The sequence below is a fragment of the Hyla sarda genome, chromosome 5, assembly GCF_029499605.1.
Source record: "Hyla sarda isolate aHylSar1 chromosome 5, aHylSar1.hap1, whole genome shotgun sequence".
Lineage (NCBI taxonomy): Eukaryota > Metazoa > Chordata > Amphibia > Anura > Hylidae > Hyla > Hyla sarda.
Window position 1 is genome coordinate 57,031,073 of NC_079193.1, and position 27,545 is coordinate 57,058,617.

At 46.5% G+C, this 27,545-nt stretch overlaps 1 protein-coding gene across 2 annotated transcripts in view; it reads left to right on the plus strand.

The window, feature by feature from the left end:
- NCAPG2 (non-SMC condensin II complex subunit G2) overlaps positions 1-27,545 on the plus strand; it is a 90,874-nt gene that overhangs the window by 21,632 nt on the left and 41,697 nt on the right. For both annotated transcript variants that reach the window (XM_056519559.1, XM_056519558.1), the window contains exons 2-12: positions 484-567; positions 1,510-1,698; positions 4,518-4,632; positions 5,754-5,911; positions 6,304-6,438; positions 11,105-11,199; positions 13,279-13,348; positions 13,595-13,681; positions 21,516-21,608; positions 22,668-22,793; positions 23,235-23,414. In XM_056519559.1, coding sequence (XP_056375534.1) covers positions 490-567; positions 1,510-1,698; positions 4,518-4,632; positions 5,754-5,911; positions 6,304-6,438; positions 11,105-11,199; positions 13,279-13,348; positions 13,595-13,681; positions 21,516-21,608; positions 22,668-22,793; positions 23,235-23,414 — 1,326 coding nt within the window. In that variant the 5' untranslated portion in view covers positions 484-489. The remainder of the gene's footprint in view (positions 1-483; positions 568-1,509; positions 1,699-4,517; positions 4,633-5,753; positions 5,912-6,303; positions 6,439-11,104; positions 11,200-13,278; positions 13,349-13,594; positions 13,682-21,515; positions 21,609-22,667; positions 22,794-23,234; positions 23,415-27,545) is intronic.

Sequence of the window (27,545 nt, forward strand, 5' to 3'; positions counted from 1 at the left end):
TGTAGGAAAATGCGCAGCAGCAAAATACGGGACATGACTAGGTATTAAAAAAAACTGTCACATGACATTGAAAAATGTATCTGTAAATAGTATTAACAAGTATTTAAAAAAAAAAAAAGTATTGGTACTCGTACTCGGTCTTTAAAAAAATGGTATTGGGACATCCCTACATGTGACCCTACCCATAAGTGACATTTTTCCGAAGCTCTTCTGGATGGTTACCTTCCTTGTCGGTGTTTCCTCCATCCGCAGGGTTTCTGATCTTGCTGCTCCTTCCTCATCATGCTGAGGCAGAGCAAACACTTTCTTCTGCCTATTGTTGCAAGGTACAAGGGCCTGTACCTGCAGTGCCGTGTCCCCAATAAATCCAACTAGAAAGGGATTTTACATTACGTAATGTTCTATGGATAGACAGTCACCACACTAGGATTTGTGAGGGATCTTCATAAATATCTTAATTGTGTTCTTATTTGGTGTTGATAGGTCACAATGTCTAAGCGTGAAGCGTTCATACAGGCCACAGGAACGGAGACGGTAGACCAATTCTTAAACTTCATTGAGCTACATGTAAGTACTTTGTTATAATGAATATGAATTATGGGATAGTTTCATTAAAAGGGTACTCCACCCCTAGACATCTTATCCCCTATCCAAAGGATAAGGGATAAGATGTCTGATTGCGGGGGTCCCGCAGCTGGGGACCCCCGCAATATAGCATGCGGCACCCACCGGTTTCTTGTTCGGTAGCGCTGGAGGGTCTGGTTCGCGACCACGGGAATAAAAGTCTGTGACATCACGACTCCGTCCCCGTGTGATGTCACACCCCGTCCCCTCAATGCAAGTCTATGGGAGGGGGCGTGACGGCCGTCACGTCCCCTCCCATAGACTTGCAGTGAGGGGACGGGGCGTGATGTCACGGACTTCCATTCCCGTGGTCGCGACCCAGATCCTCCAGCGATTCCGGACAAGAAACAGGTGGGTGCTGCATGCTATATTGCGGGGGTCCCCAGCGGCGGTGACCCCCAGCGATCAAACATCTTATCCCCTATCCTTTTAGATAGGGGATAAGATGTCTAAGGGTGGAGTACCCCTTTAAGATTTTTAACTGTTTGGGTTCTGCAGCTTATATGCCATATCCATGCTTGGAAAGGCACGGGCCCCCTTCATTTATCAATGCCCAGAGTATAGTCAACTAGTGACTACAATCAGGTAACTTTTCAAACGTATTTGAGTTTTATCTCAGACTAAAAAGTGCTGCAAGCCAAGTTTTTCAGTTCGAGCCAAATCTTGTATGACTATTGTCGGGCCATTGAAATGAATGTTATACAATTTATTATGAAAGCAGAATAGGTGGTGATCTATCCAATTACCTGTGTATTTACTTAAAAAAAGTGTGAGATGTTATAACAATTATTTTGGATGATTCATTCTTCTGGTCATCTAGAATAGTCATTAAAAGCCTTTTCAGGCTTTTGTTCAGTTTTTTTTATTGTTTTATGCATTTCACAGAAAGATGCATCTGATCCTTTTGATCTGGATGAATTAATGCAAGAACTGCCAAGGAAACAGAAAGAGGAATTATGGCAGAAGCTGAAGACTTTGCTGGCAGACACTCTCGTAGCAAATCCAGTGGAATCGTGGAACAAACTAGATGATGACAGCGATGACGACATGGAAGTAGAAGGAGCTTCAGATGTGGTAAATGCAGCTACATCTGTTTAACACTTTGAGGTGGTTTATGGCAGATTTTCATGTACTAATGTAATGGTAGTTATTTGCTTAACTACAAATTGCCGACAGATCAGTTTTAGGATTTTCCTAATTCAATCATTATGTATAAATGCAAAAATAAATCAGTAAAGGGATATGCCACTCCCCCAGTGTTCAGTACATTTTGTTCCGAATGCTGGGTGCGGGCTGCGGGGGTCGTGATGTTAGGGCTGGGCGGTATGACCAAATATGTGTATCATGGTACTTTTTTAACTTACGGCGGTTCCACGGTATATAACAGTATTTTCACCCCCCCCAAAATCATGTGACCCGCCAGCGCTGTTCTGCCCCACCACCCGCCCCAATCATATGACCCACGTGTGGTATTCGCCCCGCCCCCCGCAGCCAGCACTGTTCTGCTCCCCCCCAATTAATGCTCAGCCCAGCGGGGTACTACTCACATATGTCACCTTCAAGCACTGCTCTCCTCCTCTTTGTTGGGGGCCGCCAGTGATGGAACTCTATACTGTACGCCAGTGGTCTCCAACCTGCGGACCTCCAGTTGTTGCAAAACTACAACTCCCAGCATGCTTGGACAGCCAATGGCTATCCGGGTATGTTGGGAGTTGTAGTTTTGCAACAGCATGAGGTCCGCAGGTTGGAGACCACTGCTGTACACATATTCCCGGGCTGCAAAAGATACAGAAAATAAACTTTAACTTACCTATGTCGGCCACACACTGTTCCTTGGGACTGGAACACCGGACAGCCGTCAGCTTATCACTGGCCGGAGCGATGTCCCGCCCCGGCCAGTGATAGGCTGAGCCCACTGTCATGTAAGAAGCCGGCCAGGGAATAGGGATACAGCGTACAGCAGTGGTTTCCGTTGGCTGTCCGGGCATGCTGGGAGTTGTAGTTTTGCAACAGCTGGAGGTCTGCAGGTTGGAGACCACTGGCGTACAGTATAGAGTTCCAGCGCCTGGCGGCCCCCAACAAAGAGGAGGAGGGCAGTGCTTGCGGGTGACATATGTGAGTAGTACCCCGCTGGGCTGATAATTAATTGGGGGGGCAGAACATTTCCGAGGGGGAGGGGCCCAACCGGTATTGCGGTATGGGGGAAAATTCATATCGTGCAGCCCAAAAAATTTCGATATTCGGTATGAACCGGTATACCGCCCAGCCCTACGTGACGTCATGGCTATGCTCCTTGTAATGTCATGCCACGCCCCTTTAATGGGAGGGGGCATGATGTGAAGTCGTATTTCATATGGAGGTTAATGAATTAAAGGGATTATTCAATGAACGGAATAAAAAAAATCAGTTTAGGACATTAACCTTGCATCTATACTACTGTGACCTATTAAATCTCCTGTACGTGCCTCTAATACACCTTTCTGCCCTCCTACTTGTTCACGTCCCCACATGCTGTCTTTAAACTACAGGTCCCAGCATCCTTTGCTGCCGCTCTGTGCTCAATTCCTCCTAACTTCCGTTTTCTTCTGCAGTCCCTTGGACCCAACCCTCAGTGTTACTAAGCAACCATTCCCATCCTGCTTCCATCTTCTGTACTATATAGCAATGATTCACAAAATGGGTCCCTCCATCTGTTAAAAAACTACAACTCCCAGCATTCCCAAAAAGTCAGTCCATCTGTAAACCCCCTCTGTTCCTCAGAGTTCTCAGATCTTTCTTCTGTACAGTTGCTTCTGGGGGCGTGGCTTACATGGACTCAGACAGCAGAAATGTCATATGACTGTCTCCAAGGGTGGGGGCCAGAGGCAGCTAGGGGAAGAAAGCCGAGAGAGTGGACGCAGGATGGCTCATTTTCCTGCATTTCGCACATTTTGTGCTTCATATAGCTCTGCAATGGGGCATTACTTTTAATTACTTGTTTAGGAAGTTATATTTATGATTACATGAGGGAATTAAATAAATTATATTTTACTGAACTTCCCCTTTAAAGGGGTACTCCACCCCTAGACATCTTATCCCCTATCCAAAGGATAGGGGATAAGATGTCAGATCGCCGGGGTCCCGCTGCTGGGGACCCCCGGGCATCACTGCTGCCGCACCCCGCTATCATTACAGCACAGAGCGAGTTCGCTCTACATGTAATGACGCGCAATACAGGGGCCGGAGCATCGTTACATCACGGCACTGCCCCTCATGACGTCACGGCCCACCCCTTTCAATACAAGTCTATGGGAGGGGGCGCGGCGGTCGTCACGCCCCCCTGCCATAGACTTGCATTAAGGGGATGGGCCGTGATGTCACAAGGGGCGGAGCCACGACGTCACACGGCTCCGTCCCCTGAATCGCCCATCATTATGCACAGAGCGAACTCTGGGTTCCGCAGCGGGGATCCCGGGGGTCCCCAGCAGCGGCACCGCGGCGATCTGACATCTTATCCCCTATCCTTTGGATAGGGGATAAGATGTCTAGGGGCAGAGTACCCCTTTAAGTACTGTGCCTTAGATTTGATTGGATGAAGCTCGTTTTCAGCTTTGAAGATAAGTCAACTTGTTTTCGGCATGACCAGCCATTGAGTGTGTATGGGGGTGTAACAAATCTCCCTGATGTCACCTGTGTGGGGTAGAAAGGATTGTTGGGCATGTTGAGTTTTTCCACTCTCAATCCTTTGTTCTCATACCAGAGGTGTCAGCAGCTCATTCCTCTCTCCTATACTTTTGCACACCTTATTGTCACTGTTTGCTAGAAGAGTAGTAAGTACCTGGCTACATGTGTGAATACTATGACAATCATGTTTCTGCATGAATACTCATATGATTTATTTCTGTTCTACTTAGAAACACACAATGGATGTCATACATGGAGTTACCACTGTTGCTACAGCTTCTGTGTCTGTAATAGATGGAGACTTAACCTATGGAGCCCTCCTGGAATGCGCTGCCATTCTCAACGGTATGCTTTAATGGATATTATTTTTCCCCACTTACCTAGCATTCAATTGTACCAAAGTAAATGACAAACTTTACAATTTACTAAGAGGAGGTTACATAATAGGGAATAGAATTATTGGGGTTCTTTATGGACAGCCTTAAATGGGTCAATAGACAAAGATCACTGTGTGTTACAGATCTGCCTGTATTACAACTCATGAAAGCAGTCAAGTTGCAGCACTAACCTGGCAGTCTCCATAAATCCATCCATGCATCCAACCATCTCGTGGAATGAGACTAACATGATCAGGAGTCTTATTTCCCGAAGTCTCATTCAAGTCTATGTGACTCACGGAAATGTGTCTCCAGATCGCAGTAGTCCTGGGGCAAGTTTCAGGTTACAAGCTTGCCCAGGAGTTGTTTTGAACATATTCTGATGTGGGACAATCATGACATCGGACCATCTGTAAAGGGGTGGAAAACGTTTTTTTTTTTTTTTTTAAATGAACTGGTGCCAGAAACAAACAGATTTGTAAGTTACTTCTATTTAAAAATCGTAATCCTTTCAGTAGTTATTAGCAGCTGTATGCTACAGAGGAAATTATTTTCTTTTTTAATTTCTTTTTTGTCTTGTCCACAAGACAAAAAAGAAATTAAAAAAGGAAAAAAATTCCTCTGTAGCACACAGCTGCTAATAGATACTGGAAGGGTAAAGATTTTTTAATAGCAGTAATTTACTAATCTGTTTAACTTTCTGGCACCAGTTGATTTAAAAAAATAAATGTTTTCCACTGGAGTACCCCTTTTAACATCAGAGATCAATCAAAACAACAAGTCCGACATTAGGTGCACGCTTCCCTCTATAGGCAGCAGCAATACTGGATGCAGTCATGCTGCCTCACATTGTCTTATACAGGCCATAAAGCACTGTTTCCCAACCAGGGTGCCTCCAGCTGTTGCAAAACTACAACTCCCGGGCATGCTGGGAAACAATGCCATAAAGTGATGATAATAAAGGAACCTTAGGAGATCTGACAGGACCAATATTCTTTTTTTTTTTATGATTTGTCAATTCAATAAATCGTATTGTTTTTTGTCATCTAATGCAGTCTGCCCTCTAGAACTAACATTATACTTTTTTAGAACTTTTGGAAGCTTTGCCAACATCAGAATCCAGGGTGCGTGTTGCCATCCAGCGTCTGTGTGAAGCCTGGTGGGAGAAGGGACTGGAGGGAAAGGAGGAGTTTGGAAAAACTGCTTTTGTTTTGCTGCTGGTGAAGTCACTTGATACAAAGTGTTTGGTATGTAGCGATTGTGGAAGGCCTTCATTATTTATATACTCTGTTTTTTTTAAATATCTTTTCTATTACTTTTTTTTTCCTGACAATGAATTAGTGTAGTTTGTATATATACTTTAGATGACCCTTCTGTTTTGTTTGTGCAAATACCCAAAAAACTGAAGAAAACTATACTTTCTCACATATATGCAGCTCCAGTCTAGTCAATAACCACCCTTGTCTATAAACCTTAAGGCCATGGGGCTGTTTTATGTACAAGTTAAATAACATGTATATGTGACTCCTTTAATCTGTGTTAAAATTACATCTGCATGTAGATACTTCACCTTGTGATACTGAACTAGTTCACTAACTACACAAATGCTTGATCTCTTCTTTCTTTTTTTTATATACAGGTTGCTGACATTACTCGCCTATGGCAACTGCATCCATCTCTTCTATGCTTCGACTGCAATTCAGCTGAGAGTAGCAATGTGAAGGATTTGTTACTCCAGTGCTTTATGAGTATTAACCACATTAAAAGAGAGGAGGTAATTGTGTATTAACGCTCTGTAATTACAACTTGTCAGTGTCATTATAATTATGTTTGTTACAGGAAAGCAATATAACAGTACAAGCTTTTGTTAGGGCTCTGTTTTTTACAGCAATATCTGCTTTTCGGTCTATCATACATTGGTCTCTTTTAATATAGAAACTAACTTTAATCACTTAAAAAAAGTTGTTTATTTAAGTTTACCACTTATTGCCCAGTGTTTTGGTTCTAAATGACCACAGACTTATTCATGTTGCACATGTGGCTTGAAGGGTTTTCCTTCTTAAAACATATCCTCTGGGGGGGGCATATGGATGGGGGGGGGGGGGGGGGGCAGACTGCTGCCCCGACCCTCTCCTCTGTTTTTGAGAACAGGGATCCGATTCTCACCTCTGAATTGGTTGGGGAGTCGTGGATGTGTTCCGCTGCACCATTAACCACTTAGGGACCCAGGGCGTACAGGTATGCCTTCGCTCCCTGGTACTTAAGGACCCAGGGCGTACCCGATATTGATCAGCAGGCACCCCGCGCAAATGCCCAGGGGTATCATCAGACTCCTCCATGTCAGCAATCGCCGGTGAATTCACACTGGCGATTTGCGCCGATTCCAGGTCATACGGCTCTATGGTGACCCGGAATATAAGGGGGATCGGGATTGTCCACGATACCCCTGAAGGGACAGGAGTGAGGTGGCAGGGGGGCCACCCCTCCTATCCCTGCTATTGGTCATCAAGAAGCGATGACCAATAGCAGATTGGGGGAGGGGGTTAACGTTTGTTTTCCTCGTTCTGCAAATGTACTAGGGATCGACCAATATCGTTTTTTTAGGGCCGATACCGATAATCGGTGGAGGTTAGGGCCGATAGCCGATAACTTATACCGATATTCCGGTATAAGTTATCGGCTATTTATCCCCCCTCGACACCGCTGCAGGTCATTGATTTAAAGCGGGCACTGCAGTGTCTTCTGCGGTGCCATACTGCGCTTCTCTCCCCTACCTGTCAGGGTGGTCCGGGCCATCCATCCTTCCGTCCTGTAGTGTCCGGTGGCATTCCGGGTGTAGGGTTAACCGGTCTGGGCTGTCCTTCTTCTCCGGGGGTCATCTTCTCCACTCCGGGCAGGCTCCGGCCTAGTACGAAACAACAACTCCCACAAAACAAAAACTCCCAGCATTTCCGGACAGCCACTAACTGTCCAGGCATGCTGGGAGTTTAGCAACAGCTGGAGGCACCCTGTTTGGGAATCCCTGCATAGAATACCCCTATGTCCACCCCTATGCAATCCCTAATGTAGTCCTCAAATGCGCTTGGTGCTCTCTCACTTCGGAGCCCTGTCGTATTTCAAGGAAACAGTTTAGGGCCACATATGGGGTATTCACGTACTCGGGAGAAATTGCACTACAAATTTTGGGGGGGCTTTTTCTCCTTTTACCCCTTATGAAAAGGAAAAGTTGGGGGCTACACCAGCCTGTTATTGTAGAAAAATATTACACGAACATGCTGGTGTTGCCCCATACTTTTTATTTTCACAAGCGGTAAACGCAAAACCAAAATTTGTAACGCAATTTCTCCTGGGTACGAAAATACCCCATATGTGTGCCTAAAATGCTCTGCTGGTGCACAACAAGGCTCAGGAGTAAATTTGAGGCCTAAATTGGTGATTTTCACAGGGGTGGTTGATTTTACAGCGGTTCTGATATAAAGGCAAAAAAATAAATACCGATATGTGACCCCATTTTGGAAACTACACCCCTCATGGAATGTAACTAGGAGTATAGTGCGCCCACAGGTGTTTAAAGAATTTTCATTAAAGTTGGATGGGAAAATGGAAAAAAAAGACAAATTTTTTTTCACTAAGATGCTGGTGTTGCCCTAAATTTTTCATTTTCACAAGGGAAAATAAGAAAAAGCCCCCCAAAATTTGTAACCCCATTTCTCCTGAGTAAGAACATACCCCATATGTAGATGTTTATGCATGCTCTTAGATGTAGATGTAATATTTCATTTGCACAGCCCACTTTTCCAAAGATCTGTCAAACGCCAGTGGGGTGTAAATACTGCATCACTTATTAAATTCTGTGAGGGGTGTAGTTTCCAAAATGGGGTTACATGTGGGAGGGGGGGGGGATCCACTGTTCTGGTACCACGGGGGGGGCTTTGTAAATGCACATGGCCCCCAACTTCCATTCCAAACAAATTCTCTATCCAAGAGCTCAGGGGGCTTCCTAAATGTGACATGCCCCCCAAAAACCATTTCAGCAAAATTCACTCTCCAAAATCCCATTGTTGCTCCTTCCCTTCTGTGCCCTCTCCTGCGCCCGCGGAACACTTGACATACACATCTGAGGTATTTCCTTACTCGAGAGAAATTGGGTTACAAATTTTGTGGGGCTTTTTCTTCTATTACCACTTGTAAAAATTCAAAAACTGGGTCTACAAGAACATGCCAGTGTAAAAAATGAAGATTTTGAATTTTCTCCTTCACTTTGCATTAACATTAAAGGCAAAGTTTTCAACACAAATGTGCTCACCAGAATTGGTTATGCTTAGAGCATAACATCTACAACAGCGCATCAGTAGTGGATCTGCAGCCCAGGAGAACCCGAACATCCAAGGAGGTCGGCAGGCAGTAGTAAAATACTAAAGTACTAAAAAAAGAAGAAATTTTCTCCAAAGCCAGGCGCTTCTCCCAGTAAAAAGTTATCGGTTGCACCGCTCCTGAAGCCGCACTCGCTCCTTAGCAACCGGCCTATTGATAAGGAGCGAGTTGCTAAGGAGCAAGTGCGGCTTCAGGAGCGAAGCAACCGATAACTTTTTATTGGGAGAAGCTCCTGGCTTTGGAGAAATTTTCTTCTTTTTTTAATCGTCTATTTTAATTTTGGATTCTTTGAGGGGTGCAGATTTTATAATGGGGTCATTTATGGGGTATTTCTAATATGAAGGCCCTTCAAATCCACTTCAAAACTGAATTGGTACCTGAAGAATTCAGATTTTTAAAATTTTTAAGAAAATTGCTGCTGAACTTTGAATCCCTCTGATGTCTTCCAAAAATAAAAACATGTCAACTTTATGATGCCAACATAAAGTAGACATATCGTATATGTGAATCAATATATCATTTATTTGTAATGTCTGTTTTCTTTACAAGCAGAGCTTCAAAGTTCGATTTTGGACTTTTTCACCAAGAAATGATGCAAGTATCGAGAAAAATTTACCACTAACATAAAGTAGAATATTTCACGAAAAAACAATCGGAATCAGAATGAAAAATAAAAGCATCACAGAGTTATTAATGCTTAAAGTGACAGTGGTCAGATGTGCAAAAAATGGCCGGGTCCTTAAGGGGAAAATGGGCTGGGTCCTAAAGGGGTACTCTGGTGGAAAACAGATTTGTAAATTCCTTCTATTAAAAAATCTTAATCCTTCCAGCGCTTATTAGTGGCTGTATACTACAGAGGAAATTCTTTTCTTTTTGGATTTCTTTTTTGTCACGGCCACAGTGCTCTCTGCTGACACCTCTATCCATGTCAGGAACTGTCCAGAGCAGGAGAAAATCCCCATAGCAAACCTATCCTGCTCTGGACAGTTGCTAAAATGGACAAAGGCGTCAGCAGAGAGCACTGTGGTCGTGACAGTAAAGAAATCTCAAAAAAGAATTTCCTCTGTAGTATACAGCCGCTAATAAGTACTGGAAGGATTAAGAATTTTTTAAATAGAAGCAATTTGCAAATCTGTTTAACTGTCTGGCACCAGTTGATTTAAAAAAAAAAAAAAAAAATTTTCACAGGAGTACCGCTTTAACTATGGAGCTTCTTAAGTGTTATATTTGGCTATCTTCAGTTGCTCTATTCCGCGATGAGACTCTTCTCAAGAACAGAGGGGGTCCTAGCAGTCTGAACTCCTGCAATTTGACACTTGCTCTGTGTATTAGGGATATGTTGGAATACCCCTTAAAGGGAACCAATCATCAGATTTTACCCTATATAATGCTTGTCAAAGCGTTATATAGGGTAAAATTGTTGTCCTCACCATCCCCGGGGGACGCTCCTGCCCCCAGGGATGGTGAAGATATGAAGTTATAAACTAGTCACCGCCGCCGCCGTAAATAGTCACCTGGGCGGGGAGCTCTTCTCATCTACTCCTGTTCTTCGGCCGGCAGCGACGCCCCCTCCGCTTGATTGATGGGCTGTGTCATTGTTCCGCTCACTGAACAGACGGAGCAGAGCGATGACGCGGCCCATCAATCAAGCGGCGGGGGCGTCGCTCCCGGCCGAGGAACGGGAGTAGGTGAGAGGAGCTCCCCTCCCAGGTGACTACTTACGGCGGCAGCTGTGACTAGTTTATAACTTCATATCTTCACCAACCCTGGGGGCAGGGGCGTCCCCCGGGGATGGTGAAAATAAAGATTTTACCCTATATAACGCTTTGCCAAGCGGTATATAGGGTAAAATCTGATGATTGGTTCCCTTTAATACTAACACAGGGTAATTTTACGTGAAATATTTTCTCACTGTATATAAACTTCCACCTGTTTCATTCTACAGTGTATTTATCTGTTTTATATTTTTGTTTTGTTTTTTTCATTATTTCAATTTTATTTTATTTATTTCTACGAGATCTGTAAGTAATAAGAAATTAATGTCTTTTCTTTTCTATTACTAATAGGGACGTCGATTTCTCAGCTTTTTGTTTAGCTGGGATGTTAACTTCATTAAGATGATTCATGGAACTATCAAAAATCAATTGCAATGTTTTTCAAAGTAAGTTAATGTGGTTTCATATTTCTAAATTAATTATTTGGCTGGTTATAGACTTACCTCCAGTCATATGGTCCCATGCGTAGAGAGACGCAGCTTGCGCTGGTTGCCAGGGCAACGGGACGATGCCCAGTGAATTTTGTGCATAAGCCCTCGGTAACCTGACACCTGGCATGAGCTGTGTCTCTCCACACTGAACTGTGCAGAGCGTGTGCAACCTCATCACTGGAGTTATGCTTTAAAGGAGATGTCCGGTGCAGATTTTTTTTTTCTATTCCGGGCTGCAAAAAAAGACAAAACAAACTTTCACTTACCTCCATATGTTCCCCCGGAGCTCCGCAACAGCTGATCGGTCGGCGGGGCTGTTTACTTCCTACTTCCATTAGCCCGGTACGTCACACGGCGCTTCAGCCTATCACCAGCCACAGTGATGTCCCGCCTCGGCCGGTGATAGCTTGGAGCGCCGTGTGACGTACTGGGCTAAAGGAAGTAAACAGCCCGGCCGACCGATCAGCTAATGCGGAACTCCGGGGGAACATATGGAGGTAAGTGAAAGTTTGTTTTGTCTTTTTTTTGCAGCCCGAGCAGGACAGAATGGAAAAAGTCTGCGCCGGACATCTCCTTTAATCTAGTGTTTCCCAACCAGGGTGCCTCCAGCTGTTGCAAAACTACTTGTTGTAGTTTTGCAACAGCTGGGGGCACTCTGGTTGGGAAACACTGCTTTAATCAATCCTCCCTTTACTACATCTGTCTTTGTAATGTCTTTATTGCCTTCTTGCACCCACTCCAGTCCAGTCATCTTCTTCCCATATAGAATTGAACACAAAATTTTAGTGTGCTGACGAGTGATTTGTTGACTGATTTGTTTCAGTAACCTCTGCAACCAAAAGTTTATTCCATAAATCTGAATTATGATGTTTCTCCAAACTCAATTTAGATGAATGAGATTTTCAGTGCTGTGTGTGAATACAGCAATTTCCAGAATAGGTGGGATCTCTCTAAGGCTGGGTCCACACTACGTTTTGTCCCATACGGGAGCGCATACGGCAGGAGGGAGCTAAAACCCTGCGCTCCCGTATGTGACCGTATGCGCTCCCGTATGCCATTCACTTCAATGAGCCGACCGGAGTGAAACGTTCGGTCCGGTCGGCTCATTTTTGCGCCGTATGCGCTTTTACAACCGGACCTAAAACCGTGGTTGACCACGGTTTTGGGTCCGGTTGTAAAAGCGCATACGGCGCAAAAATGAGCCGACCGGACCGAACGTTTCACTCCGGTCGGCTCATTGAAGTGAATGACATACGGGAGCGCATACGGTCACATACGGGAGCGCGAGGTTTTAGCTCCCTCCTGCCGTATGCGCTCCCGTATGGGACAAAACGTAGTGTGGACCCAGCCTTACACACGCCCAAACATCACCCATAAATGTTTTAAAGGGGTACTCCGGTGAAAACCTTTTTTCTTTTAAATCAACTGGTGGCAGAAAGTTAAACATATTTGTAAATTACTTCTATTAAAAAATCTTAATCCTTCCAGTACTTATTAGCTGCTGAATGCTACAGAGGAAATTCCTTTCTTTTTGGAACCCTGATGACATCACGAGCACAGTGCTCTCTGCTGACATCTCTGTCCATTTTAGCAACCATGCATAGCAGATGCATGCTAAGGGCAGCATGGTGGCTCAGTGCTGCCTTGCAGTGCTGGGGACTTGGGTTCATATCCCACTAAAGACAACAATAAATAAAGCATTATTATTATTATTATAATAACGTCAGCAGAGAGAACTGTGCTCGTGATGTCATCAGAGAGCATTCCAAAAAGAAAATAATTTCCTCTGTAGTATTCAGCAGCTAAGAAGTACAGGAAGGATTAAGATTTTTTAATAGAAGTAAATTACAAATATGTTTAACTTTCCGGAGCAGGTTGATTTAAAAGAAAAAAAGTTTTCACCGGAGTACCCCTTTAAGAACCTGCACATCTTTGATTATTTAGCTGGGACACAGACGATCGAAAGGGGAGATCGGTTGTCTTGGCCCTGTTATTTTACTTTGTTATCATGGCATTATCTTTTTTAAATATCAGGTCGTTGATGAGCCACGTCGCAGATATATATTTTAGAGCCTGGAAAAAAGCATCTGGGGAAGTTTTAACGGTAAATTTTTCTATTTATTGTTTTTTCTTTATCTTGCTATAACTAGCTGAAGACACATTGGAGATTTACATGGTAAAGGGGTTGTACAATAATTTTGTGGTACCCACAATATCAAATGTCAGTGTTTGGTTTTTATTGAAGCCGAGCTTTACAGTACAGTTTCTTTGCATAAAATTGTGTTTTGTGAAACATTAGCAAATAAAACCAATAGAATTAACTTTTGATTTTTTTTCCCATCCCTAAAAGACTATTGAAAATGCCTGTATCCAGGACCTAATGCATCATGGTGTTCATTTGCCCAAGAATTCTCCAGTTCACCCCAAAGTGAGAGAGGTAGGCACCGGAGTATTTCTCTTTACAGCTGTATTATAATGTCCTGTATTATACTGCAAACAAGCATGGTAGCCCCACATAAACAGACTCAATGTACAGATGACAGCTGTTTTTCATGCATACTGCAGTGCAGTGAAATGTTCATCCCCCTAAAGATGGGTTTCCCCTTGGCAAAATTATTTAATTTTTTAAAACCCCTTAACGACCTCGGACGTATATTTATGTTCACATTATGTAATCTCCCATTATGTGAAGCGCGCTCAGGAGCTAAGTGCGCTTCGTACCTGCTGGTTCCCGGTTGCTATCAGCAACCAGGACCCGCAGCTAATACCGGACATCACAGATTGGGCTGATGTCCGGTATTAACCCATTAGACGCCGCAGTCAAAGTTTATCGTGGCGCCTAAACCGGGAGAAATCACTGCCGGTTAGCTCACCGCGGCGTCCCGAACAGCTGAGAGGACAGCGGGAGGCGCCTTACCTTGCCCCTGGCTGTCCGATCCGCGTTTGCTTGCTCCAGGCCTGAGATCCAGGCTTGAACAATTGAGCACAGATAACAGTGATCAATGCTATGCTAATGCATAGCGTTGTTCAGTGTATGCAATCAAAGGATTGCATGTAATAGGTCACTATGGGGGCTAAAATAAAAAGTGTAAAAAAAAAAGTGAATAAATGTGATTTAACCCCTACCTGATTAAAAGTTTAAATCACCCCCCTTTTCCCATAAAAAATTATATATGTAAACAAAAATAATCATGTGGTATAGCCTCGTGCGTAAATGTCCAAACTATAAATATATAATGTTAATCCGCATGGTCAATGGCGTACATGTATACAAATTCCAAAATTGCGTATTTTTGGTCACTTTGTCTTCCCTAAAAAATTTATAAAAAGCAATTAAGTCCCAACAAAACAATTATGGTACCGATAAAACTACAGATCACTGTGCAAAAAATAAGCTCTCATATAGCCTCGTATATGGAAAAATAAAAGTTATAGGGGTCAGAAGATGATTTTAAACATACAAATTTTGTTGCATGTAGTTATAAAAATAAAAGCAGTAAAATAAAAGAAAAACCTAACGTATATGCCGGCGTATAAGACGACTTGGCGTATAAGACGACCCCCAACTTTTACAATTAAAATATAGAGTTTGGGATATACTCGCTATATAAGACTACCCCTCCTACAGCGATGTACGGCACCTTGTACTTCCCCCCACATTAGGTAGGCATCATGTTCCCCCACATTAAGTAGGCAGTATAGTTCCCCCACAATAGTAGGCAGCTCCCCCACAATAGGTCGGGAGTTGCCCCACATTAGGTCGGGAGTTGCCCCACATTAGGTCAGCAGTTGCCCCACATTAGGTCAGCAGTTGCCCCACATTAGGTCAGCAGTTGCCCCACATTAGGTCAGCAGTTGCCCCACATTAGGTCAGCAGTTGCCCCACATTAGGTCAGCAGTTGCCCCACATTAGGTCAGCAGTTGCCCCACATTAGGTCAGCAGTTGCCCCACATTAGGTCAGCAGTTGCCCCACATTAGGTCAGCAGTTGCCCCACATTAGGTCAGCAGTTGCCCCACATTAGGTCAGCAGTTGCCCCACATTAGGTCAGCAGTTGCCCCACATTAGGTCAGCAGTTGCCCCACATTAGGTCAGCAGTTGCCCCACATTAGGTCAGCAGTTGCCCCACATTAGGTCAGCAGTTGCCCCACATTAGGTCAGCAGTTGCCCCACATTAGGTCAGCAGTTGCCCCACATTAGGTCAGCAGTTGCCCCACATTAGGTCAGCAGTTGCCCCACATTAGGTCAGCAGTTGCCCCACATTAGGTCAGCAGTTGCCCCACATTAGGTCAGCAGTTGCCCCACATTAGGTCAGCAGTTGCCCCACATTAGGTCAGCAGTTGCCCCACATTAGGTCAGCAGTTGCCCCACATTAGGTCAGCAGTTGCCCCACATTAGGTCAGCAGCTCCCCCCACATTTGTAGGCAGCTCCCCCCACATTTGTAGGCAGCCCCCCCCCCCCCCCCAACAGACATACAGCTTCCAGCCATATACAGTGTATGGCTGCAGGCTGTATGTCTGCACTGGTCTGCCCCCACATTGTTCCGATCACCGCTCCTCCGGCCCGGGTCACCATCTACTGCTATGGCCTATGGACCATAGCAGTAGGTGCCGGGACCGGGGAGCGGTGACCGGATCACTTAAGATAGCACGGCCGGCCACTCACCAGGCCCCGGTCGGCACGCGTCCTCCTGGTCCTGCGCTCCTCTGCCTCTATGATTGTAGGCACGTGACGTCACTGACGTCCCGTGCGTACAACCATAGAGACGGAGGACCGGACCGCTTGAGGACGCCGGGGAATGGTAAGTGACCGGCAGACATCCTTAGATTTTTCGGGACACAGGGATGTCCGGCATAGGAATACCTATGATTATCTGCCCGGGCCGGCTCCCGCGTGTGGCTGCAGGCGGGGGCCGGCCAGAGCAAGTAAAAACTAATACTGTATACTAAAAACCAGGGGGCCTCCAGCTGTTGTAAAACTACAACTCCCAGCATGCCCGGACAGCCTTTGCCGTGCTGGGAGTTGTAGTTTCACAACAGCTGGAGGCACCATGGTTTTTAGTATACAGTATTAGTTTTTACTTGCTCTGGCCGGCCCCCGCCTGCAGCCACACACGGGAGCCGGCCCGGCAGATAATCAGAAGTTTTCCTATCCTAGACCTCAGTACCCGGCGTATAAGACGACCCCCGACTTTTCAGATGAAAATTCGGGGTTAAAAAGTCGTCTTATACGCGGGGATATACGGTATATTAGTTTGGTATCATTGTAACCGTATGGACCTACAGAGTAATGATAAGGTGTAATTTTTACCGAAAAAATCACTGCGTGGAATTGGAAGTCCCCAAAATTTACAAAATAGCGTTATTGTTTTTTTCAATTTTGCCCCACAAATAATTTGTTTTGCAAATTTTTTGGGGTGAAATTATTGAGGTCATTACAAAGAACAATTGGTGGTGCAAAAAAACAGCCCTCATATGGGTCTGTAGGTGCAAAATTCAAAGCGTTCTGATTTTTAGAAGTGCAAAAACGAAGAAACCTGTAATATAATATATATAAATATAATAGAAAAATACATACATTCATAAAAAGAAACATTATTTTTTTGGGGTTGGACATAGGTTATCTTTAAGGGGTTAAGAGTGGTAATTGGAGTGATGAATTGAAAAAGTGCTTGTTCATGGTGCAAGCAATCGTTTATTTGGTGCTTAGCTTGTGTTGTGAAATTCCTTTAAATTATTTATTTGTGAGCAAAAATGATTAAAAAAAGGAGATTTTTGTTTACTTACCGTAAAATCTCTTTCTCGGAGGATCCATTGGGGGACACAGACCGTGGGTGTATGCTGCTGTCTCTAGGAGGTGTGACACTATGGTAATAAAAAAGTTGGCTCCTCCCTGCAGGATATACCCGCCTTCAGGCCCTGATGTAATCAGTTTAAGTTTCAGAGCAATAGGAGAGGACCAACAGGTCAAAGGAAACACAAACTGTCCGAGAACCAGAAGAAAAAACATAACTGAACACACTCTCGGACAGAGAAACAAAGGAAACCCCAAAAAGGGCTGGAGCTGTGTCCCCCAATGGATCCTCCGAGAAGGAGAGGTTTTACGGTAAGTAAACAAAAATCTCCTTTTCTCGATCGGCTCCATTGGGGGACACAGACCGTGGGACGTACCAAAGCCGTCCCTTGGGTGGGCAGATAAGCAATCAGGCAGACGGCTGTTCCACTGCCGCCTGCAACACTTTACGGCCCAGACTAGCATCAGCCAATGCAAGGGTATGAACTCGGTAGAACCTCGAGTAAATGTGCAAAGATGACCAGTTAGCCGCCTTACAAATCTGCGAGGCCGAGGCTCTGTTCTGGAGAGCCCAGGATGCCCCAACAGAACGGGTAGAATGAGCCACAACCCTGAAAGGAGGAATCTTCCCCTTACAGCGAAGGCTTCCGAAATGGTTGACCGAATCCACCGAGAAATGGTGGCCTTGGAAGCAGATTGTCCCTTACGACGACCTTCTGTAAGGACGAAAAAGGAATCACACTGACGAAACGAAGAAGTGATGGAGAGATAAGACCGAACAGCACAAACTACATCCAGCTTGTGTAGTAAGGACTCCTTAGGATGAGAAGGAGCAGGACAAAAAGACGGGAGGACAATGTCCTCATTGAGATGAAAGGGTCAAACCACCTGAGGCAAAAAGGAAGTATCTGGCCGGAAAAACAACCTTGTCCTGGTGGATCACCAGAAACGGAGAACGGCAGGAGAGAGCTGCCAATTCATACACCCTCAGGATGGAGGTGATAGCAACAAGAAACGCCACTTTCCAAGAAAGGAGGCAGAGACACCTCTCTAAGGGGCTAAAAAGGTTCACCCTGGAGGGCACTCAGAACCAGATTCAAGCCCCAAAGGGTGGCCGATAAGGAGGAACAGCATGCGCCACTCCTTGAAGGAAGTCCGGACATGAGAATTAGAAGCCAGAGGCCGCTGGAAAGGAATAGCAAGGGCCGAAACCTGACCTTTAAGGGAACTGGGAGACAACCCCAGTTCCAAACCTGCAAAAAGGAGAGAAGACGAGGAACCGAGAAGGTTACAGGGGATAAGTCCTGAACTTCACAGCAATGAAAATAAGACCGCCAAGTACGGTGGTAAATTTTTGCCGAGGAGGGCTTACGAGCCCTGAGCATGGTGTGAATGACTTGGGATGAGAACCCGCGGACCCTCAAAACCGCGGTCTCAACCGCCACGCCGTCAAATGCAGCGACTGTAAATTGGGGTGGCAAAGAGGACCCTGAGAGAGCAGGTCCGGACAGAGTGGAAGGCGCAGTGGAGCGTCGTCCAGGAGCCTGACTACGTCGGCCTACCACGACCTTCGGGACCAATCTGGAGCTACCAGAATGGCGGGGACATCCTCTGTTTTGAGCTTCCTCAGAACCCTTGGAAGGAGAGCAAGGAGAGAAAACAGAGAGGGCAGGGGAAACCCTGCCCAAGGAATCCCAATGGCAGCCACGGCTAGAGCCAGGGGGTCCCGGGACTTCGACACAAATGAAAGAATCTTCCGATTGTGCCGGACACGAAAAAGGTCTCCGTCTAGAATGCCCCTGAGGTCGCAGATCTGCGCGAAGACTACTGGATGTAGAGACCACTCGCTGGGGTCGGCTGAGGACCGGCTGAGGAAGTCCGCTTCCCAGAGAGCACACCCGGAAGGAACCGCCGGAAAAATACGTTCCGTCCAGAGGAGAATCTTTGACACCACGGACATGCTGCCGAACTGCGAGCGCAGCCGTGCATACTGATGTCGCGGCATTGTCTGACTGGGTGAGGACAGGACGGGACAGAAGATGGGACTCCCAGTGAAGAAGACAAAGAAGAATTGCCCCCAGGTTCAGAATGTCTATTGGAAGAAGGGCTTCCCAGAGAGACCAGAGGTCCTGAACCGACCAATTCCTGAACACACCTCCCCAGCCCGACAGAGTGGCATCTGTTCGTGACTACCTGCCCGTGGAGGGAAGGAATTGTCACCCCTGAAGAAGGGGGGAATGGAGCCACCAGAGCAGAGACTGACTGACTGATTCGACGAGGGAGAGCAACCTTGCGATCGAGAGACAGAGGAGATCTGTCCCATAGAGAGAATCGCCAGTTGAAGCGGACGGTAAAGAAAACTGGGCAACAGGTATGGTCTCCATGGCCGCTACCATCCGACCCAAGACTTCCATACAAATTCGGGTGGAAACTGGGGCCTTGGCCCGAAGAGAGCGAACTCCAGACAGGAGCGTCAGACGGTTGTCCGGCGGAAGACAAATCTGGCCAAAGACCGTGGAGTGAAGTCCCAGAGGATCAGAGACTGGGTGGGAGAGAGAACCGACTCGTCTCGGCTGAACGTCCACCCGAAGCGATTTGGGGTCGGGAGAGTAAGATCCACAGTCTCTAGAGTCTGGACTCTGATGAGAGCCTTAATGAGAAGGTCATCCATGTAAGGAATCACTGAGACTCTGCACGACCGCAACAGGACTATCACTGGTGCAAGGATCATGGTAAAGACCCAATGAGCAGTGGCCAGACCAAAGGGTAGGGCTACGAATTGAAAAAGCCCCTCCGGAATCGGAAGGCGGAGGAACCGCAGTTGGCCGGGAAATATAGGAATATGAAGGTAGGCATCCTTGATGTCCACCGAGGAAAGAAACTCCTGTTGTGCCCTGGATGCCACGGAAGTGGCAGAGAAGATGACGGTAAGATGCTTGAGGCCCAGAATCGGCCGCACAGAACCGTCTTCCTGGGAAACCACAAAAAAGGTGGAATGAATAAACCCCGAAAATATTCCCCTGTAGGAACGGGGGCAATGACTCCCTGGGCAGGGACTAGAGGGCCTCCCGAGACTGCTTCCCAGAGGAGGAGACCGGTTTGTTCGGGACTAACTGAATGTGTGTGGTCCCGATGTCTCGAAAAAGTAAGAGACGACCTCCCACCCGAGAAAAACCTGCGGGTGGTGGCTGCACTCCATGTGGGAGTGGGATTGCGGTTACCTGATTTGGTCAGAACGGTTGATATCGGACTTCCAAGACTAACACGCCCGGAACGAAGGAGACCTCTTGTCCCGCGAAGGCACCTGCCGAGACCCCTTATTGGGGCCAAAGGACCGAAAGGAAGAGGACTTCCCCTGTGAAGAAAAGCAACAAGTAACAAGTAACTTTTACCCCCCGTCGCCACAGAGATAATCTCGTCAAGGCGCTTGTCAAAGAGACTGGTACCAGTGAAAGGCAACTCGGTAAGAGACCTTTTGGAGGATGCAGCCTCATCCCACGCCCTAAGCCACATGGGGTGGTGGAGGGCCGCTAGGAGACCTTCAGCAAAGGCAGCACAACGGACTGACTGCATGGAAGCTTTGCACAGAAGTCCCCAGCATTGGAGAACCAAAGCAAGATAGATCCTCCGGGGGGAAATCCCGCCAGAATACCCTGACTGAGTTGTGAGCACCACAACAAGAGTGCCTCGGACCCAGAGCCTGCTCAGTCTGAGGCAAACTCCGCTAAGGACTCCGTCTGGTCTGTCGAGTCCTTGAAGGCAGCTGCATTGCGGCAGTGTAGTAGCCTAGAGAGGCGGGAAATTGGTGGATCCATTGAGAGAGGGGAAACCACCCATGAGGTACCAACCCAGGTGCTGACTGTTGGCGAGGGGGGGGGGGGGGGGGTGTGAACAGCGCATATACGCAATGTCTGTGCCCCCTTACTCGCAATGGGGAAACAGGGAACCGGAGTCCCTGAGTCCCCACCTGAAAACATAAAAGGAAAAGGAATAAAAAACTAACACGTCCCTATACTAGGAAAACAAAAAACAGAAGAACTGGTCTGGAGCAGTCCAGACCATGTCAACCTCCTTCAGACACTAAGCTTAAACTGATTACCTCAGGGCCTGAAGGCGGGTTTATCCTGCTGGGAGGAGCTGACTTTTTTAATTACCATAGTGTCACACCTGATAGAGACAGCAGCATACACCTACGGTCTGTGTCCCCCAATGGAGCCGATAGAGAAATGACAATTTTAAGGAACTTTGTTAGTTGTGTATAGGGGCGGGTTTAAGCATTGTCACAATTGGGCTGTAATTGATTGTATAGACTTCATTTGGTAAAATGAAAAAAAACAAAAAACGAATGTAATTGTATAAGCGCATGTTAATTGGAAATGTATTGTGTATTGCTATATGATTCTATTGTAGTGTTTTCAGAAGATTTTTTTTCTACATTGCAGTAGGTCTTGCTGATTGATTACTTTTTATTTATTCAGATACTGAGCTACTTTCACCAGCAAAAACTGCGTCAGGGAGTGGAAGAGATGCTCTTCAGACTGTACCAACCCATCATCTGGAGAGGACTTAAGGTGTCCGATTTTTATGGTTTAAATGTTTGCGTTAAAATTATTTGTAACAGTTAAAGGGGTACTCCGGTGGAAAACTTTTTTTTTTTTTTTTTTAATCAACTGGTGCCAGAAAGTTAAACAGATTTGTAAATTCTATTAAAAAAATCTTTTTAAATCTTCCAGTACTTTTTAGGGGCTGTATACTACAGGGGAAAAGCTTTTCTTTTTTGGATTTCTCTTCTGTCATGAGCACAGTGCTCTCTGCTGACCTTTGCTGTCCATTTTAGGAACTGTCCAGAGAAGCATAAGTTTGCTATGGGGATTTTCTCCTGCTCTGGATAGTTCCTAAAATGGACAGCAGAGAGCACTGTGGCCGTGACAGAAGAGAAATCCAAAAAGAAAAGAATTTCCTCTGTAGTATACAGCCACTAATAAGTACTGGAAGGATTAAGATTTTTTTTAATAGAAGTAATTTACAAATCTTTAGTCATTTGCAAAATGTTTTCCACCGGAGTACCCCTTTAATACTCGCATAAGGAAAATGGTAGAACATTACTGTGTCACTTCATCCCTCCACACTTCATCCCTCAACAAACCCACGGTTTAATTGAGGTGGTGGAATTTTACCCATGTGAATTATAAATATGTCACTCTGTATAAAGTAACTTGAGCTTTACAGAAAAAGTCATAGTGCAGCGTTTCCCTCCCAGGGGGCCTCCAGCTGTTGCAAAACTACAACTCCCAGCTGGGAGTTGTAGTTTTGAAACAGCTGGAGGCACCCTGGTTGGGAAACACTGCCATAATGTAAAATCCGCTACCTGAGAATAGTCATGTGGGTGATCCCAGAAGTAGTTATGTAGTCCTGCTTGCACACCTGCTCCAGTGGCATCAAATACATGTGCAATGCAAAGTTAAAGCTGAGACCAGTACACCTCATATTCTGCACAGATATACAGTAGGCAGATTGTAGTTCTGAAATGCCCTAGTAGACTTCATGTTGTACACCATGTATTTTAATATAAAAAAAAAACATTTTTTTTGTGTGAATCTATAACAGAAGTTGTTTCTTCTTGGAAACAGGCTCGACATTCGGAGGTTCGATCCAATGCTGCATTGTTATTTATTGAAGCTTTTCCTCTACGGGATCCCAATATGAGTCATGAGGACATGGACAATGAAATCCAGAAGCAGTTTGAAGAACTTTTTGTATGTATTATATTGTTGTTTCACTTTTCAAATTTAAATACTCTCATCTGTATAAGTTATCAACAATCCACAGAATAGATGATAATAAGCTAATTAATGGGAGTCCAACTGGGACCCCTGCCTATCCAAAGAATGGGGATAATATTGTCACTGTAATCAATGGTGGACACGTGCAGCCAGCGCTCCATTGTTTCTCTGGGGCCACTGAAGATTGCGGAGTTCAGCTCATATGCAGCTTCATAGAGAATAAATGGAGCGCTGGCTACACATGTGCACCATTGTTTCCAGTGACAGTTTGGGGGGGGACCCAACAGTCAGACCCCCACCGATCTGATTGTTATCCTTTATCCTGTGGACAGGGGTCAACATACTTTGTAAAGTGCCCTGGAACCATGGGCACTATATAAATAAATATGTATATCGTAATTTTGGTTTTTACAGAATCTTCTAGAAGATCCACAGCCTGTTGTCCGATCTACTGGAGTTTTGGGGGTCTGTAAAATTTCGGCTAAATACTGGGAGATGATTCCTCCATTGATCTTGGCAGATTTCATGAAAAAAATCCTTGGTGATCTCGCTGCTGATATTAGCTCTGCTGATGTGCGCTGCTCTGTTTTTAAGGTAACCTTCTCACTAGCTTATCATTCAAACCAGGAAAAATACATGTGTTATTTTAACAATAAAATGTCTTTCTTTGGCTTGTAAGGTATGCTAGATCTTCAGTTAGCTATGATAAACCAAAGATGATTAGTGTGTTTGGTTTTATACTACAGTGCAAGTGCTTCTATTAAAAAGGTGGTCCCACAACAATTTGCTTACTTTCGAGCTGAAAGTCTGATTCTTGAGTATATTTATCTTACATATAAAAATTGCTTGATTTCTCTTAGGCCAAGGGCATCTATCTGGTTCAGTAATGCTCAATATAAAACTTACCTGATAAGATAAAGCTTTCAATGCAGGTCTCTAAAATATGAGTTTCCATCCTGGCAGTAAGCAAAAAGGAGATTTTTATGCTTACCGTAAAATCTCTTTCTTGAAAGATCCATTGGGCGACACAGACCATGGGTATATGCTGCTGTCTCTAGGAGGCTTGACACTATGGCAACAAGAAAAGTCGGCTCCTCCCAGCAGGGTATACCCGCCCACAGGCACCTGAGGTAATCAGTTTTAGTCCCAGAGCAATAGAAGACCGACAGGTCAAGAGAAAAACCACAAACTGTCCGAGCAACCAGAAGAAAAAGGTAACTGAACACACCCTCGGACAGATAACTGAAATAGGAACACCAGAAAAAGGGTGGGAGCTGTGTCAAGGATCCCCAATGGATCCTTCGAGAAAGAGATTTTACGGTAAGCATAAAAATCTCCTTTTCTCTATCGGCTCCATTGGGGGACACAGACCATGGGACGTACCAAAGCCGTCCCTTGGGTGGGTAAGGAAATCAGTCAGATGGACAGCTGGACCACCGCCGCTTGCAACGCCTTACGGCCCAGAGGAGCATCAGCTGATGCAAAGGTATGAATCTGGTAGGACCTTGTGAAAGTGTGCAAAGACGACCACGTGGACGCTTTACTGTGAGGTCGAAGCACGTAGCGGAGTTCCCAGGATGCCCCGAAAAAACAGGTGGAATCAGCCAAAACCCTGAAGGGTGGGAACTTCCCCTTGCAGCGATAAGCTTCTGAAATAGCAGACCGGATCCACCGAAAAATGGTGGCTGTAGAAGCAGCTTGTCCTGTACGACGACCTTCCGGAAAAACAAAAAAGGAGTCACACTGCCGAAAGGAAAGAGTGACTGAGAGACAAGTCCGAACAGCCCTCACTACAACCAAGTGGGGGAGCAAACGCTCCCAGGGATGAGAAGGGGCCGGACAAAAGGACAGTAGAACGATGTCCTCATTGAGATGAAAAGTCAAAACCCTCTCAGGTAAGAAGGGCGGATCTGGACGAAAAACAACTTGTCCAGGTATACAACCGGGGGGGAGAACGGCAGGAGAGAGCTGCCAGCTCTGACCCCTCCTAACAGAGGTAAGAGGAATAAGGAATGCCACCTTTCGGGGAAGGAGGCGAAGAAAAATGTCCCTGAGAGGTTCAAATGGGGCGTCTCGCAGGGCACCTAAGACAAAGTGTAAGTCCCAAGGGAAAGAAGGGGACCGATAGGGAGGGGCAGCTTGTGCCACTCCCTGAACCAGGTTTGGACATGACAATTGAACGGCAGAGGACGTTGAAAAAGAATGGAAAGGGCCGAACCTTTGACCCTTAAGGGAGCTGAAAGCCAACCCTTGGCCAGTCCTGACTGGAAAGGGGTCGGGGAAGGAAAACCACGACCGGAGAAAAAAGGCTGTTTCACACCAACGAAATAAGACTGCCAGGTATGGTGGTAAATCTTGCAGAGGAAGGCTTGTGTGCCCTCAGCCTGGTGCGAACCACTCGGGGAGAGAAACCTGAAAGGTCCTCAGAACCGCTGTCTCAACCACCACGCCGTCCAAAGCAGAGACGGTAAATAGGGGTGGCACAGAAGACCTGATATAAGAGGTCTAGACGATAGAGAAGGTGCAGCGTTAAGTCGTTCAGGAGCCTGACCATGACGACGTACCACGCCCGCCAGGGCCAGGCTGGGCCACGAGAATGGCGGAAACGCCCTCTGCTGAGAGTTTCCTCACTGCCCCGAAAAGAGAGGAAGGGGAGGAAATACATAAGGTAGGGCAAAGCCCGACCAAGAGAGGAGAACGCTTCAGATGTGGCGCGACGAGCAGAGGTCCATGCGTGGAGCGCCCCAGGGGTTGCAGATCACTGCAAACATCTCCGGATGTGGGGACCACTCGCCTTGGACAACTGAGGACCGGCTGAGAAGACCACATCCCAGAGACACCCGCAATGAAGATAGCGGAGATGGCCGGAAACGTGAGTTCCGCCCAGAAGGAAATTTCTTGAAGCAAGCAAAGAAAGGAATGCCCTAGGCACAACAAGTTGAAGGGGAAAAGGGCTTTATCGGGGGACCAAGGCCCCAGACCGTCCGGTACCTGAAAACGCCTCCCCAGCCCAACAGACTGGCAGGGAGGGGCAGGAAGGAGCAGCCCTGAAAAAAACAGGGGGGGAAACGAAGCTACCATAGAAGGGACCGACAAGACTGTCGAGAGAGAACGACCTTGCGGTCTAGAGACAATGGAGACCTGTCCCACCGGAAGAGAATCACCAGTGAAGAGGTTGGTGATGAAACTGGGCAAATGGCACGGCCGCCACTAACCGACCCAGGACATCCATGCAAAAGCGAATGGAAACTGGAGCAGGGTGCCAAAGTCATCGGACTCTTGATAAGAGAGTCATCTGATTGGTCGGCAGAGTCAAAAGCGGGCAGAGGCCACGTCGAACTGGAGCCCCTGGAGAGCGGTTGGACTTGTCCCGATTGACCATCCAACCGAAGTGAGACAAGGTCTGGAGGTTGAGACTAAGACTCTCCAGGATCTGGGCCCTGGCTGGAGCTCTGATCAGGAGGTTGTCCAAGTAAGGAATCACGGAAACAACTGTTGTCCGTAAAAGGGCTATCACAGGCGCCAGGACTTTGGTAAAGGTTTGCGGAGAAGTGGACAGACCGAAATGGAGAGCCACAATAGAAAATGACCGTCCGGAACTGCAAAGCGGAGGTACCGCTGATGACCGGGAAACAATGAGATGTGGATGCAGGCATCCTTGATGTCCACCGAGGAAAGAAAATTCCCTGTGAATCAGGAACGCCAGCACCGAAAGGAGAGACTCCATTCGGGATGGGAAAGCAGAAGATGCTGGCTGAGATACTTGAGAACCAAGATTGGGCGAACAGAAACGCCTTTCTTGGGGACCACAAAGAGGTTGGAATAAACCTCGAAAACGTTCCCCTGAAGGAACCGGTACAATTACTCCTTGGATAAAAAAGGAGCTGGAGCGTGCCCCGTACTGCCTTCGCTAGAGAGGGGAACCGGAGGGTCCAGGAAAGAAAAAAGGCAATCCCATGGAAGGGAAGCAAATTCAATCCTGTGTCCGTTGACTACCACATCCCTGACCCAGGCCTGAATGTGCGTGGTCCAGTCATCCCAGAAGAGTAAGAGGCGACCAACCACCGGGAAAGGTCGGCGGGTGGGGGCGACCCTTCAGACCGTGGAAGGCCTACGGGTGCCTGATGGGGCTGCAAAACGGCCAGAACGGATAGCCGACCTCCGGGAGGGACAGGTCCGGAAGGAGGGAGCCCTCTTCCTGTGAAGGCGCCCGGCTGGACCCGTTGTTGGTACCAAATGTCCGCAGAACCGGAAGGAGGACTTACGACAGAAAGCAGTTCTGTGAGCCTTATCCAGAGGTAATAAAGAACTCTCTTTCGCCCGTCGCCTCACTTCCTGAGGGCTGCGTCCACATTCCAGGCTTTAAGCCACGGTGGCTACCAGGTAGCTTGTGGCAAAGGCAGCACAGTGGCTGCGCATGGAATGGAAGCAGAACACAGAAAATCTCTACCTGCGGAGCATCGGAGCGCTAGATTAAATAAATCCTTCAGAGGGATCTTGAAGACGACCCTGACGGAGATGGAAGACCATACTGAAAAGGCCCTTGACACCCAGGCCGAAGCAAAAGCAGGAAGAACCTGCTGTATCAAAGGCAAAGTTTGCCAAAGTCTCCACCTTCATGTCCGCTGGATCCTTGAAGGCAGCCGCATCAGCCAACGGCCGGGTAGGCGCCTTAGAGAGGCGGGAGACCGGCAGATCCACAGTTGGGGAGGAGGTCCACCGAGC